We start from the raw sequence: 14,048 nt of genomic DNA on the forward strand, positions 1-14,048 counted from the left end.
ACAGTCCATAGAGTTTCGAAGAGTTGGACACGACTAAGCACATTGTTTTTAAATTTTACCATATGCATTTATCTTTTGCAATATGTTATTTATGTATTGAAAATATGTCTGTTCATACATGTAGATCTAGCTCATTCCTTTTAATATCTGTGGAATTTTTCATTGTGTAAAAAGGCCAGAGTTTGCTTTATCCCTTTCTCTACTGAGGGATAATTCATCTGGGTAGTTCAACTTACCATGGCCGCCTTGATCTCTCCTACTTTATACCAATGCTTGGCACTGTGCTGTATCTGTTGAAAGACAAATGGAGACATCTGAAGTTCCCATATCATGGGAAGCAGTACCTTCTCGTTAAGTCCATATAGACTCAGTTTTATATCCTTCGTCACTGTTCTAAGTAGTAAAGTGAAAGCCGCTCAGTCATGTCCAACTCTTTGCGACCCCATTGACCGTCCATGGAATTCTCTAGGCCAGAATACTGGAGGGGGTAGCCTTTCCCTTCTCCAGGGGATCTTCCCAACCCAGGGATCGAACCCAGGTCTCCTGCATTGCAGGAGGATTCTTTACCAGCTGAGACACAAGGGAAGCCCCCAAATAGTAAACATGTCAACAAAATGATCATTCTTAAAGTAAAACTAGACCCTGGTCAAGTGTCGATATGCATTGTTGTTGTTCAGTTGCTAAGTTGTGTCCAACTCTTTGTGACTCCATGGACTGCAGCACACCAGGCTTCCCTGTCCTTCACCATCTCTCAGAGTTTGGTCAGACTCATGTCCACTGAGTCGGTGATGCCATCTCATTCTCTGATATGCATTTAGCATATTACAATAATTGTACCTAGGAAGAGTGATCTGATCCCTAGAAACCAGAATGCCTCTGATGACATCGGCATGTAAAGATAGAGAAAAACACAGTGTTTTCTGCAGAAGTGTGGTTGATTTTCCCTATGGTTTAAGAAGCAGTGGTTTAAGAAGTTACTGGAGACTGTTGCCAGCCCCTTTTGCAATCAAACCACGATGACTGTGGTCACCGCAAGCATGGCCTATTTCACGCATGAGAAAGGGTTGCTGGATGGTAATTCCTTGAAAGACTTCAGAGTGTAGAAAGACCTTCCATTGTGATGTGGAAAAGGAATTCTTCATACTGTGCTGGGGGGAATGTAAATTGGACAGCCAACCTGAAGAGCAGTTTATCAGAACCTAGTGAAATTAAAGATATGTGCAACGTTAACTTTTTAATGTCTCTTGAAGACAAGGTTTTTGGAGCAGAGGTTATTATTTATAGCAAATAACCTCACAGGTTCTCATTTGCCTCAGTTTTTTACCCTCATGCAACATGATGAAAACCAAAATTCATCCTACACATAGCAGCATCTGTATTATAGGTAAAAGGAAAGAAAAATGTTAGTCGCTAAATCATGTTCAACTCTTTGTGACTCCATGGACTGCAGCTCACCAGGCTCCTCTGTCCATGGGATTCTCCAGGTAAGAATACTGCAGTCGGTTGCCATTTCCTTCTCCAGGGGATCTTCCCAAAGCAGGGATCAAACCCAGGCCTCCTGAATTGCAGGCAGGTTCTTTACTGTCTGAGCCACCAGGGTATTGTAGGTAAGGAACCCTGAAAATATGAATCTGGATATTTGTATAGGAGATGAACGGCACCTCCACTCTTCTGAAAGAAAGGGAGAAAAATCTTTTCTCCTTGGAAAGGATTCTGGGTTCTTACTCTTACCTTTTGGGATGCAGGTAAATCATTCCAGTGGAGAGTGAGACTTGTGTCTCCAGCTTGATAAACCAGGAATGTCTCCAAATCCTGGGTCTTATCCCCACCTTGAAATGTGAACACACACATACATCTGGGAAGATAAGTTTCTCTGGATAGTCTTTCACTTTCTGATTAGTTATGAGTTAACTTCTGAAGCTTGTCTTTTGAGCCCAGGTCCTAAGTTTCAATAAAAATTTTCTCAGAAAGCCTAAACTGAGCAGAACCATAAAAACATTTTCTCTGTATTCTTACATATGCCCTGTAATCCAGCAATTTCACTCCTAAACGATTATCTCATAACAATGCTTGCTCATGTCTACAAGGAGACAGGTATGATGAGAATATGCATTACTGCATGGTCTGTCTAGGTGCGAGGTAGAGGCACCCTTGACGCCCATTCCCAGGAGAATGGTGAGATAAAATGTGGGAGATGGTGAAGATGTACCAGGAAATCACTCTGCAGCAGTAGAGGCAAAAAACTAAATACACATACAAACCATGTAGAGACCTCGAGTGAAGTAAGTGAAAAACAGAATGTAGTCTACAGAATAACGTATTTGTGAAAACTACAAATACCTTAAATAGTGCTACCTATTTTTCAGGAATTCGTATCTATTCAAAGACATATATCAAACTCCCAAGAGTGAGAACTTATATAAAGGGGAGGAGGCAGTAGCAGTCTGAGAATGAGAGAGAATCAGGGATAAAGGAGGAAATTTTTTTTTTAATGTATTTGTTCATTTGATTGCACTGGGTCTTAGCTGCGGCGTGCGGAATCTAGTTTCCTGACCAGGGATCGAACTCAGGTCCCTTGCATTGGAACACAGTCTTAGCCACTGGACCACCAAGGAAGTCCTTGAAGGAGGAAAATTAAGACATGAGAAGGGGACCGGGATGGGAATACATGTAAATCCATGGCTAATTCATTTCAATGTATGACAAAAACCACTGCAATGTTGTAAAGTAATTAGTCTCCAACTAATAAAAATAAATGAAAAAAAAAAAAAAAAAGACATGAGAAGGACCTCATGCCCCAACAAAATAGCATACAGGGCTGAGGAGTATGGTTATCTCACTAATGGATTCCAAATGAGGAAAAAGAAAGCCTGCCCAATGAGTTTTTCCACATCAGCACCCTCTGTGGTCTGGTACCACATAGTAATACAGAGTAGTCCTAGATGTTCAATACGTAATTGTTAAATACAGGTAGCAACCATTGATTGGGAGAAAAAAAAATCACTGTAATTCTTTGCTTTCCAATATGAAAGGAGATTCCGTGGTAAGGTGGGCTTTCATTGATAATAGTTCTAGTGATTACGTTCACTCTGACACTGTAGATATGCCAACGTTTTCTTGACACTTGAACAGTGGTAGTCTTTTGCCCTTGCTTTCACTCTGGAAATAGATACTTTGCTTTTAATGGACTAAAGTTTAAAAGAAACTGGATCCTTAAATAAATTAATTATGGGTTTATCAAACATTTATGAAGCCTCTTCACCCAGTTTGCCACCTTTATTTTGACTCAATCCATGTGCTTATATTTACTTTTCCATAAAAGTTTACTTTATTTAAACTCTTGTCATGCTTACTGCCACCTTTCTGTAGTTTAAAAAAAAAAAATCACTTTTTTACAGTTGTTAGATTAGTGTGAAATTTTGGCTTTTTGAATCAAAACAAATATCCTATTTATTGGTTCTTGAATGAAAGAATTCTTTAAAAAAAAAAAAAAACTCTCTTAAATAAATCAAACATGAATGCTTGCTTCCAGCCACTTTGAGCCAGAACTATAGAACTGTCACTACTTGCTAGGAAACAGTTCAGTTCTTCCCAACACTCTGGGATTCAAAAAAATAAGAAGAAATTCAGGTCTGTTTCATGATCTATAGTAATAGTAAAAAGCTTGCCACTTGACCTTAAATACTCATGTGTACTTAGAGTTCTTTTCCTAATCGGGGATGGAAAAAGGCGAGGCGATGGGACATAGCACATATGGGACGTCCGTGTTGAATACTGGAACACACTGTGAGACCTTCAAGGTCAGCACCCTGGCTGCCTGTGCTCAGTCTGTCTTCCAGACATTGCACACCTCCCTCCCCACACATCTCAACCTCCCGCCAAGTCTCAAATGAATCACAAGTTCAGCATTCATGCCTCAACTCTTCCTTCCATATTGCAAAATTTGGAATGAAAAAGTCTCTGATTATCAAGAATGAAAATTTTACTCTTGCAACCACATTATGTATTTTGTCATATGAAACCAAAGTACTGTGGGGAAGTATGAACATATGCACACGAGGATTGACAAATTCCTCAAATACCAATTAATGGAGACAAATCAGCCATCCTTGCATCTATTCCCAGGGGTGTAGGATTAATTTTCCGATCAGTGCACATCAGAATAACTTGGGGAGCTTGTTTAGAAATGTACCTTACCAGGCCCAAACTCACACTTATAAGGTTAGGCTTCAGAGGCAGACCTGTATCTGATGTTTGTAACACGTTTCCCAGGGATTCCTGATGCCAGTACCTCCTGAGAACTGGAGATCCAGAAAAGCTGAAGTTCTTGAGAACAAGCAGTCAACATGCTATATTGATGGATTCAGGCATTCTCCTTCAAATACTACATTTTATTCTAAAAACTTGTTTTATAATACTAGATAAAATGAATTCCTATAATATGCATAGGTGTTGTTCAGCCACTCAATCATGTCCCACTCTTTGCAACCCATTGAACTATAGCATGCCAGGCTTCCTTGTTCTTCACTATCTCCAAGAGTTTGCTCAAACTCATGTCCATTGAGTTGATGATGCCATCTAACCATCTCATCCTGTCACCCCCTTCTCCTCCTGCCCTCAATCTTTCCCAGCATCAGACTCTTCCAATAAGTTGGCTCTTCGCATCAAGGTGGCTAAAGTATTGGAGTTTCAGCTTCAGCATCAGTCCTTCCAATCAATATTCAGGACTGATTTCCTTTAGGATTGACTGGTTTGATCTCCTTGCTGTCCAAGTGATTCTCAAGAGTCTTGTCCAACACCACAGTTTGAAAGCATCAGTTCTTCCACACTCAGCCTTCTTTATGGTCCAACTCTCATCCATACATGAGTGTAAAAACCACATTTTTGGCTAGATGAAACTTTGTTGGCAAAGTGATGTCTCTTTTTTTTAATACACTGTCTAGGTTTGTCATAGCTTTTCTTCCAAGGAGCAAGTGTCTTTTAATATGCATAGAGATAATAAAAATAATACTTATTTTTTAAATAAGTATTCTAAAAGGGCTTACTGGTCATGCTGAATAGACTTGAAAACTGAAAATCTAAATGCTACTGTTGATATGTGTCTTAATTAACAAAAATCTAGAAAAATTCATTGAATAGCTCCTATAGGCAAAGTGGTATACTAATTAATTTCAGAAGCTACAAAACAATGTAGAAATCAGTCTTCTTGTTAAGGAGCTTTAATTCAGTTGAGAGCCAAAAAAGTCACATCAGAAGATTAATAATAACTTCATCCAAACACAAATAAAGGTGCATTCCAGTTTCCCTCTGTGAGAAATACTGTGAACCCAATGGATTACCTTATGTCCTTAGCATACAAGGCTGTGTCTCTTACCTCTATATATCCTTGGTTCCTGATAACAGGTGCTCTTAATACTTAGGGGTGTGACTTGAATTCAACAGAGATGTTTCTCAGAAATTGAAATAAATTTTAAAAGAGCATAAATATTCTTTAGTGTCTTTTTTGCTAGTTTGTTCATTCAACATACAATGTTTCTTACAAGACAATTTGCCTGCAGAATGTAGGACAACATAAGTAATATAAAGATGAACAATATAGAGGTGAATCATTAGTTTTCTTCCTTCAATAAGTTTATTTCACACCCTGAACTCCGTATAGTTAGAACATATACAATAGAAATAACTGTAAAGACATACACCATTACTGTTATGTGAAAATATTGAAGATTGTTTTCAAAATAGCTCTTTACATTTCTTAAAACATGCTAAAAGTATGTGCCAAGAGTTGATCTATTAACCATAAGCACATACAGCACATGAGGCAATCCTATGTTTTGTATCTGTGCAAAAATACTGTTAGAACAGAATTTAAATGTGCCAGAACCCAGAGTTCTTCCAGATGTATGCTTTCACTGATTTCTGGAAAATTGTTTCCCAATACCCTCTCATAGTACACAGACCACATTATAAGGTGGAGAAGCCACTTTGCACTTTTACAGAATCCATAGCATTAACTCCGGCTGTCACTGTCATCAAAACAATTTTGTGAATATCCACTCATCTTTTCAAACTGGCCAGTGTAGTTTTCCTCTAGGGAGCTTCACAAAAGACTTTTTATATAGTTTTCCAAATTCCTACTCCCATTAAGGGGTTTTTTTTTCCCCTAAACCTGGAGAAATATCACTAAATCAGCTGTTCAGAAACATCATTTTTCCCTCCATGGGCTTTTATCCCTCTTGAATTAGACAGTGATTTTCAGGAAAATCCTTCTCAGTGCATGTTTACTATGATTATGTATCTTTTTATTTAAGTCAACAGAAATAATACAGACTTCAATATTTTTTGAGTTTTATTGAGGACTGATCTGGCGTGTACTTGAAAGAATGTGACCCCTCTAAGTAGAAGCATCATTTTCATTGAAAATTGACCAAGACTGTCTTCTTCTCCTCTTCTTCACAATGCAGTCTAGGTATTGATGCCTAAGACTGCATAAGAAATTACCACAAACCTAACAGTTTAAAACAACATATATTTGCCATCTCACAGTTTGAGTCAGGAGTCTGCTTGTGACGTCGCTGAGTCCTGCACTCACGGTCTCACAAGGCTACAATCAAGGTATTGGCCGGGCTGTGTTCTCATTTGGAGAGCTGTGTTTCTCATCGAATGGAAAGGGTCCGCTTTCAGGCTTGCTCAGGGTGCTGGGAGAAATTTGGTGGAGGGTCGTAGGACTGAAGGAGTGGCTTTGTTATTGGCTGTTGGCTGAAGACCGCCACTGGGTCCTAGCAGCCACCCACAGTTCCCATCCACAGGGCCCTCTCCATGGGCAGTTCACAACATGGCAGCTTTCTTCTTCAAGGCCAGCAGGGGAGTTTCTCTCTGCATTCACTGGCAAGATTGGTTTTTTGTGTGTGTATGTGTTTTGGGGGAGAGGGCGAGCAGGGATACATAATAATATAATCACGAGATTAATATCCTATCACCATTGCCATAGCCTTGGTTAAAAACAAGTTATAGGTCTTTCCCACATTTAAGAGAAAGGGGTTATACAAAGAGATAAACACCAGGAGATGGGAATTATTAAAAGGTCACCCTAGGGTCTGTCCACCACAATGCCATTGAACAGAGATTTTCAAGGAGTGACCCTACCTAGATATAAATGGTTTTTGTTACTCTTCTAGAGGCTAGTTGTCTCAAATGAAGGTTGCAATTCTTTAAACACATCAATTTTGGTTCTCTTGTTTTTAAAAAAGACAAAGAAGCCATATAGCAAATCCTGAGCTTCCCAGGTGGCACCAGTGGTAAAGAACTCGCCTACCAATGCAGGAGACATAAGAGACATGGGTTCAATCCCTCAGTTGGGAAGATCCCCTGGAAAAGGAAATGGCAGCCCACTCCTGTATTCTTGCCTGGAGAATCCCATGGACAGAGCAGCCTGGCAGGCTATAGTCCACAGGGTCTCAAACAGCCGGTCAGACACAACTGACGCATCTTGTTGTACTGGGCTTAGCCACTCAGTCTTGTCTGATTCTTTGTGACCCCATGGACTGTAGCCCACCAGGCTCCTCTGTCCATAAGATTCTCCAGGCAAAAATACTGGAATGGGTTGCCATGCCCTCCTCCAGGGGGATCTTCCCAACCCAGGGATTGAACCTAGGTCTTCCATATTGCCGGTGGATTCTTTAGGGTCTGAACTACCAGGGAAGCCCACTTAGTACATCATAAATCCTGGGCAAGGCCTGGGGAAGCTATAGGACACAGCAGGGTAAAGAAAATAAGTAGGAGAGAGAAATAATGACCTCGAGCACACTTAAGAAATCAAAATTCCAAAAATTTAGGTATTGTTAGTTGAATGGCTTGTGTTTGCTTGTTTTGTGATTTATTTTGCTTTGATTTTCCACCAATATTTGGAATTACCTCTGTTTGGTTTGTCTGTCTATTCAAAGTTGACTGTCACTACCAACTTCAGCAGTTCATAGAATTACCATCTACCTTCCTCACTCAGTCCCCTTTGCACAACACTTAAATCCTCTGAAGTAAATCTGCTTTTGACTCAAGAACTTGAACACTGGGATGCTACTTGCCATCTGTCTTAAACTTTGAAAGTAACTTTTTGCCAACACAAATGTGAATTATGAGCAACAACCTGGGATATTTCTGGTCTCACAACAGGAAAAATAAAGGAACCCTGAAGTATTATTTTAACTACTTTATTTGCTAGCAGTGCTTGTGGTGAATGAAAAATTGATCCTTAATTGTGTGGGAAAGAGAGAAACGATATGCATACCGATGGCCAAGTATAGACTTCAGAGACTTAGCAGTTTTGAAACTGATATTTATGAACATCTGCTTTTGCCCCATAAATTTTAATATGGATTTCATCCTTTGAAACCTATAAGACTCCCAGGTGCTTCTTCAGTCTTTATCTTGGAAATATTCTTTTTTAAAAACCTCCTTTTTTTTCTATTGAACACATTCAAAATCATTTTTTAAAAACATTTCTTTATAAACAGTGTCCACTGGAATACCTAAAATATGATATTAAAGGTTAGCAACTCAAAAAGCTGTATTCAGCATTGTGAGCCTCCAACTTGTCCAATCCCAGAATAGAAACCATAAATGTCTTAATAAAGGGTACTGAGAAGTATTCATTTCTAGTCCCAGTTTATGCTTTCCATTATCCCACAAATAATTATTTAATGCTTGCATGTCTTTAGTGCTAACATTATAGTAGCCAATAAAACAAAGTCCCTGCCTTCATTGGGTTTTTGTCCCAGTGAATGTAAATGTTCTACAGAACAAATCCCCTTTAAATTTTCATAATACTGTTCATATAGTTCATTGAGAAACTTTGCACAGGGCCTGCAAACCAGTGATGTTCATCCATTCTTGATGTTGGACTAGATGCTGGGGATACAACTTGTGAACACAGTAGACGTGTTTCTGCTCTCAAGGAGCTGAGTTCAGCATACCTCTCTCCTGTGTCAAGAAAAGCAGACCCGAGAGCTTCAGGGTCTTCCCTATTTTAGATCTACCATAAGCAGAGCTAACAGTGCCTCCATCCCCTGGCTCTTGGGCGTGCTGAGAGTTGTTACTATGGGTACAAGATGAGAGTGCGGACCAGAGGCAAGGAAATACAATCACAGCTCAATAGATGACAAACAGATAAGTCAACTGGGCATGTGCAAGGCCAGCAAAGACAATAAATCTCTCTTAGGAAAGCAACTTTGTAAGAGTGCAGTTCTGGCCACCCTATAGCAGAGGCTACAAGTCATCTACATAATAGGAGAGCCTCGGGAGGACAGTGGAGCTGTTTAATTTGGTTAGGCTAATAGTTTTCCATCCATTTACGGTGTAATGGAACCTCTCTCCTGTGCCTCTTAAATAGGAACACTTTGGCAGGATGCCACAGGGCACATAAAACAGGGTGGTCTTCTGAGTGTGTCATTTCCACTCAACCATTTAGAGGGGGAAAGTTAATTAATTTACGGATTAGGGAATTATTTTCCATTAAAACCAATGCAGCCATATTATGGACTAGAAAATGCAGAGTTTACATCCAATTTTGAGATAAAGTATGAAACTAAAGCAGGACTGGAGCCAAGGGCTAAGGGATTAAACACCCCTACACATTTCCATCAGCCCCCTGTGAAGCCAACCTAATAAAAATAAGTTTTTGATATGGATAATTGATTCTCAATTCCATGTAAAGTGTAAATAAAAGACAAATCCCCAAAAGTATTCATTTCGACAGCATTGCCACTTGAATATCCCAGCTTTTTAGAAATTCTGGCGCTGTGGTTAGATGCATGAAAATTCTGGGCCACTTCAGGCTCTGACTTGGCACTCCCTCAGAGAGCAGTCCTAAGGCCCATGCTGGCCACCCTCCGTGTTTAAGAGCAAGAACTCTCTTGGAAGAGTTTGAACTGGCTGCTCTTTTCTAAGATGGGCCGTGAGAGGTTTACTCCATGCTCCCTCCTTGTCAGAAGCCCTGAATCTGAGCCCTGGCGGTCCTGTGTCCACTTCCCCTTTGCCCAGCCTCAGAGTGCTGCGTGGCAGGCGGACACGCTCATGTTCTTTGTGCTTTGTGTTCCTGAAACAGGATCTGGACCAGGTTCAGCTCCATCTGGAAGAAGTGAGGTTCTTCGACGTGTTTGGCTTCAGTGAAGCAGCAGGAGCGTGGCAGTGCTTCATGTGCAACAACCCCGAGAGAGCAACCGGTGAGAGCCCCCCTCCCTCCCCCGGCTGCTCAGAATCACGTGTGCCCCTGGGGTTGCCAGGGATGCAGGAAGCCCACCACTCTGGTTGGCTTTCTTCTTGCATAAATATCCTAAGTTGGAATAATGCATAGAGGTGTGCCTGACTGCCTCTTCTTCGTGTTGACAAAGGTTTCTCACCAAAGTGGGAGTGAGATAAAGGGAAGATGTTGGAACAGAGAGAAACATAAACCAGAAATGAACAAGAGGAACACTGCCCACATCTATCTGGCTATCAAGAAAGTGGTACTGGCCATCTTACCCCAATAACATTCTTCATTTCAACCCCAGTGACCCTAAGGGTTAGAGAAAAACAAACATCCTGTCAAGAACCCCAAAGAAATGAGACCACACTTAAATGAGTGAGTCGTTTCACAGACCTCCTCAACTCCCTTAACATTTTTGCTTGATGATTGAGCTGGGTGAAAAATGAGACACTTAAAGAGTAAGGAATTATTTGAGAAATAATTTCATATCTGGTTATTTACCATTCGCCTTCCTTTATGCTGCACAAGGAACTTGGTCTACTGACTTGCCTAAAAATAATCATTGTTAGTCAATATGTGCCAAGCCCTATGCTAAACGTGTCAGGTATCTCATTTAACCTTCACAATAATCTCATAAGGCTAGTACTAATATTATCTCCATTTTACTGATGGGGCAACTGAGGCACAGAGGGATTTGGGAACTGCCTGAGGTGACACAGGTAATAAGTTAACAGCAGCTGGATTGAACCCAGTCTGACCCCAGAGCCCATGCACTTAACCATTTCCCATGCTGTCTCCTGGTTACACTTGCCCCAATTTAATCAGTGGACATAGGTTGATAAAAAGTCTAATCTTCACAGAGTTATGCTGCCCTTGGGAATGGAATATTTTACCATCAATGTGATAGAGTTCTCAACATCGACATGGTTCAGGAACTGAAGTGTAGACCAAGAGAATGGTGTTGAAACACTGCTGGACACTAACCACTTTGTAGATGAGCCATCCTCTAGAGAGCTGTTGGTCATACCGTCTGTACCCGTTCCTTGAATTGGGATTTGGTGCATCTTACAGATCATCCATTGTGGCAAGTCTGTCCTCTTGCTCAGCCAAGAAGCTGAGACTGAATTGAAAAAATGTTTATTTTGGCCAGATGGAAATTTGAGGGGCTCACGCAGAGGCAGCAAGTAGAATGCACTACCCCACGGAGACAGTATGGGTGGAAGAAACTGGCAGTTAAGATGGCAGCCTTCATGAGGCACAGATTGTTGGCTGATTATAGACTGAGATTGAGTTGATGCCAGAGTGAACACACTGATTTTTTAAAAAGTTAATTTGAGCAAAGAAAGAGTTGATGAATTGAATGTCCCCATTATGAAACTTTCTAACTAGACCTTATTTCACCTGTGAAAAAGACTGCGTAAAAGAAACCTTATTTGAGATCATGGTGAAGTAAGGGACTTATCTGAGGTGGTTCTGAGAGGCCCTAAAGAATTTCACTCCAAGTAAGTTGAGTCCTTAGTTCAATAAACATTAAATCGTATCTGGCCAAGGGAGGCTCAGGAAAGGAGCCGCAAGTTAAAACCACAAAGTGTTCCTTTAATATATGTTTTCTCAAATTCACTGCCGTGGCTTAAAAAGAACATTTTGCACATTCACTCGTTCTTATTTGTGTTTCTCACAGTTAAATATAGACTGAGAACATATAGCAATAAAAATTCAAACAAGGCCAAACATTTTACAGCAGAACATATTGAATCAAAATGTTTGGTGCCAAAAACTTTTAGATTTCTTTGCTCATTTCCTTTTGCTTTATGAAAGGGGATTTGGGTCTGAGAGAAATCCTATTTTTAATTACTATTTTCACCAAAAACTCCCTGAAAAGTTTTTATAGGTTGATCTAGTTTTCTTATTTTTATATAGCATATAAGTTATATATTTAATCCCAGTGAAAGGTCTGAAATAATACTGCTGCATATATTAATCATAGGAATGATATTTGCATTCATGTTCTGCTTAAATTATAAGTTTAAAGATGATCAAGACATGGGATTAAATATTTTGTTATTTGGTTATGCACAGGCAGCATAGAACTTGCGTTCCATTTTTCATTTATGAAGTGCGTGTTTGCTGTGTTGGTTGAATGTCTTCGACAGGCTAAACCTTGAGATAAAACATGAAAAAGGTACAATATCTCTGCTCTAAAAGGGTTCATAACCCAGTTAGGGCCAGACATATATAGAAAAATCTAACATACTTCCTTGTTTTTAGCATGCAACAAATACCTGTTGAGTGAGCCAATGAATGAATAATATTTAGAAATGGAAAAGTCAAATACAACTTGAATATTAAAATGTTCAGGTCTATTGTGATTATGTGTTAATAATATCAAATATATCACTATATCATACCCAGTGCATTTCGAGTCTGGTAAATGGAGACTGGTGCTTTTCTCCTCATTGAGAGAAGTCATTGTGTGTTCATCAGAATCTACTTCCCTGACTGTCTGAGCTCCCAGTGTACCGTGCCTAAGTCCTGGTCCTGTTCTGGTTTGGTTAGCACTCCTGCAGGGCCCAGATGCCATGTCAGCCTCAAGGAGGAAGGGATCTAAAGAGAGAGAATTGGAGTCTAAGACAAAAGGCTGAAGAAATTGCATTTGGGTTTTTTTTTTTTTAAGGTATTGGCAAAAGGTACCTTGTTCTCAAATATTCATTGTTCCCGTATTTTTTTTTAAGTGCCAAAGTCTCCATAAATGGGGAACAAAACATGAGACAAGTAGAAAATTTCAGTTAGACTTCTAGGAAGGACATCCTGAAATATAAATCCTTCTTAATAATGTATAGACTAAACTATGGGACTCCAGAAATTGACAACAAATCAACCGGCTTTCATGGTCACTTTAAGGACATTCCCCTCCTTGAGTAGAGGTTATATCACCCCATCAACTCCCAGTCCTCTTCCCATCAGCTCCACCATCAACACACAGAAATTCACACAAGTTTACTGTTTTGGTATTCAACAAAATATATATTTTATCCAGTTGAGTGTGAAGTCAGAGGAAACTAAATGCTAGAATAGTATAAAGGTCCTAAAATTATAATTGCTAGCATTTCTCATGCTAACTATGTGCTCCACCTTACATGCATTTTTCTCACCATTATTGAGTCCATTTTTCAGATTAAGACACTGAAACAGAGAGAGGTCAAGTACTTTTTCTAAGGTCACACAGCTACTAAGTAGTACAACTAGCATTTTAATCCAGGTCAATTCTTGAGCCTGAAATTTCCATCTCTAGGGCAAATCCAAGTTAAAGGCATGGAATATTGAAAATTGCAAGAACAATTATTTCATAATATTATAATATATTGGAAAGACCAAGGAGTGAGCCACCTCTCTGATGACTTAATCCTCTCAAACACGAGCAGGGATTTTGGTATGGAGATGTGTGGGAATCATGTCCTGATTACACATAGGACAGGGTCACATAGAAGCTATTTCCAATTCCTCCAGTTGCTGATTCAGTTTCTGATGGTCATTTTATAAAAACACAGCGTAGAAGGTTAGAAAGTTCCTGCAATAACTCAAAAATCCTCAGAGACTTGCCCGTTGGTGTGTATTGTCAATCCCATCAACCCCACGTGAATGAGAGAATAGAGTGAGCAAACAGATCGAACAGAACAGAATCTCTTTCTGGAAAACCAAACAAATCCCTCTATCATAGTCCTTGTGTCCTGGAACTGCTAGCGCCTGTTAACAGTAAGAGTTAGTCAGCTGGACTGCCCTAGAACACATCTGGCTGCCGATTCAGTCA

General features: G+C 39.9%; 1 protein-coding gene across 3 annotated transcripts in view; it reads left to right on the top strand.

The window, feature by feature from the left end:
- Window positions 1–14,048, top strand: part of VEPH1 (ventricular zone expressed PH domain containing 1) — a 249,382-nt gene that overhangs the window by 216,335 nt on the left and 18,999 nt on the right. For all 3 annotated transcript variants that reach the window (XM_070466522.1, XM_070466523.1, XM_070466521.1), the window contains exon 12: window positions 10,100–10,217. In XM_070466522.1, the coding sequence (XP_070322623.1) occupies window positions 10,100–10,217 (118 nt within the window). The remainder of the gene's footprint in view (window positions 1–10,099; window positions 10,218–14,048) is intronic.

Source organism: Odocoileus virginianus, chromosome 4, assembly GCF_023699985.2.
Source record: "Odocoileus virginianus isolate 20LAN1187 ecotype Illinois chromosome 4, Ovbor_1.2, whole genome shotgun sequence".
In the NCBI taxonomy this organism is placed as follows: domain Eukaryota; kingdom Metazoa; phylum Chordata; class Mammalia; order Artiodactyla; family Cervidae; genus Odocoileus; species Odocoileus virginianus.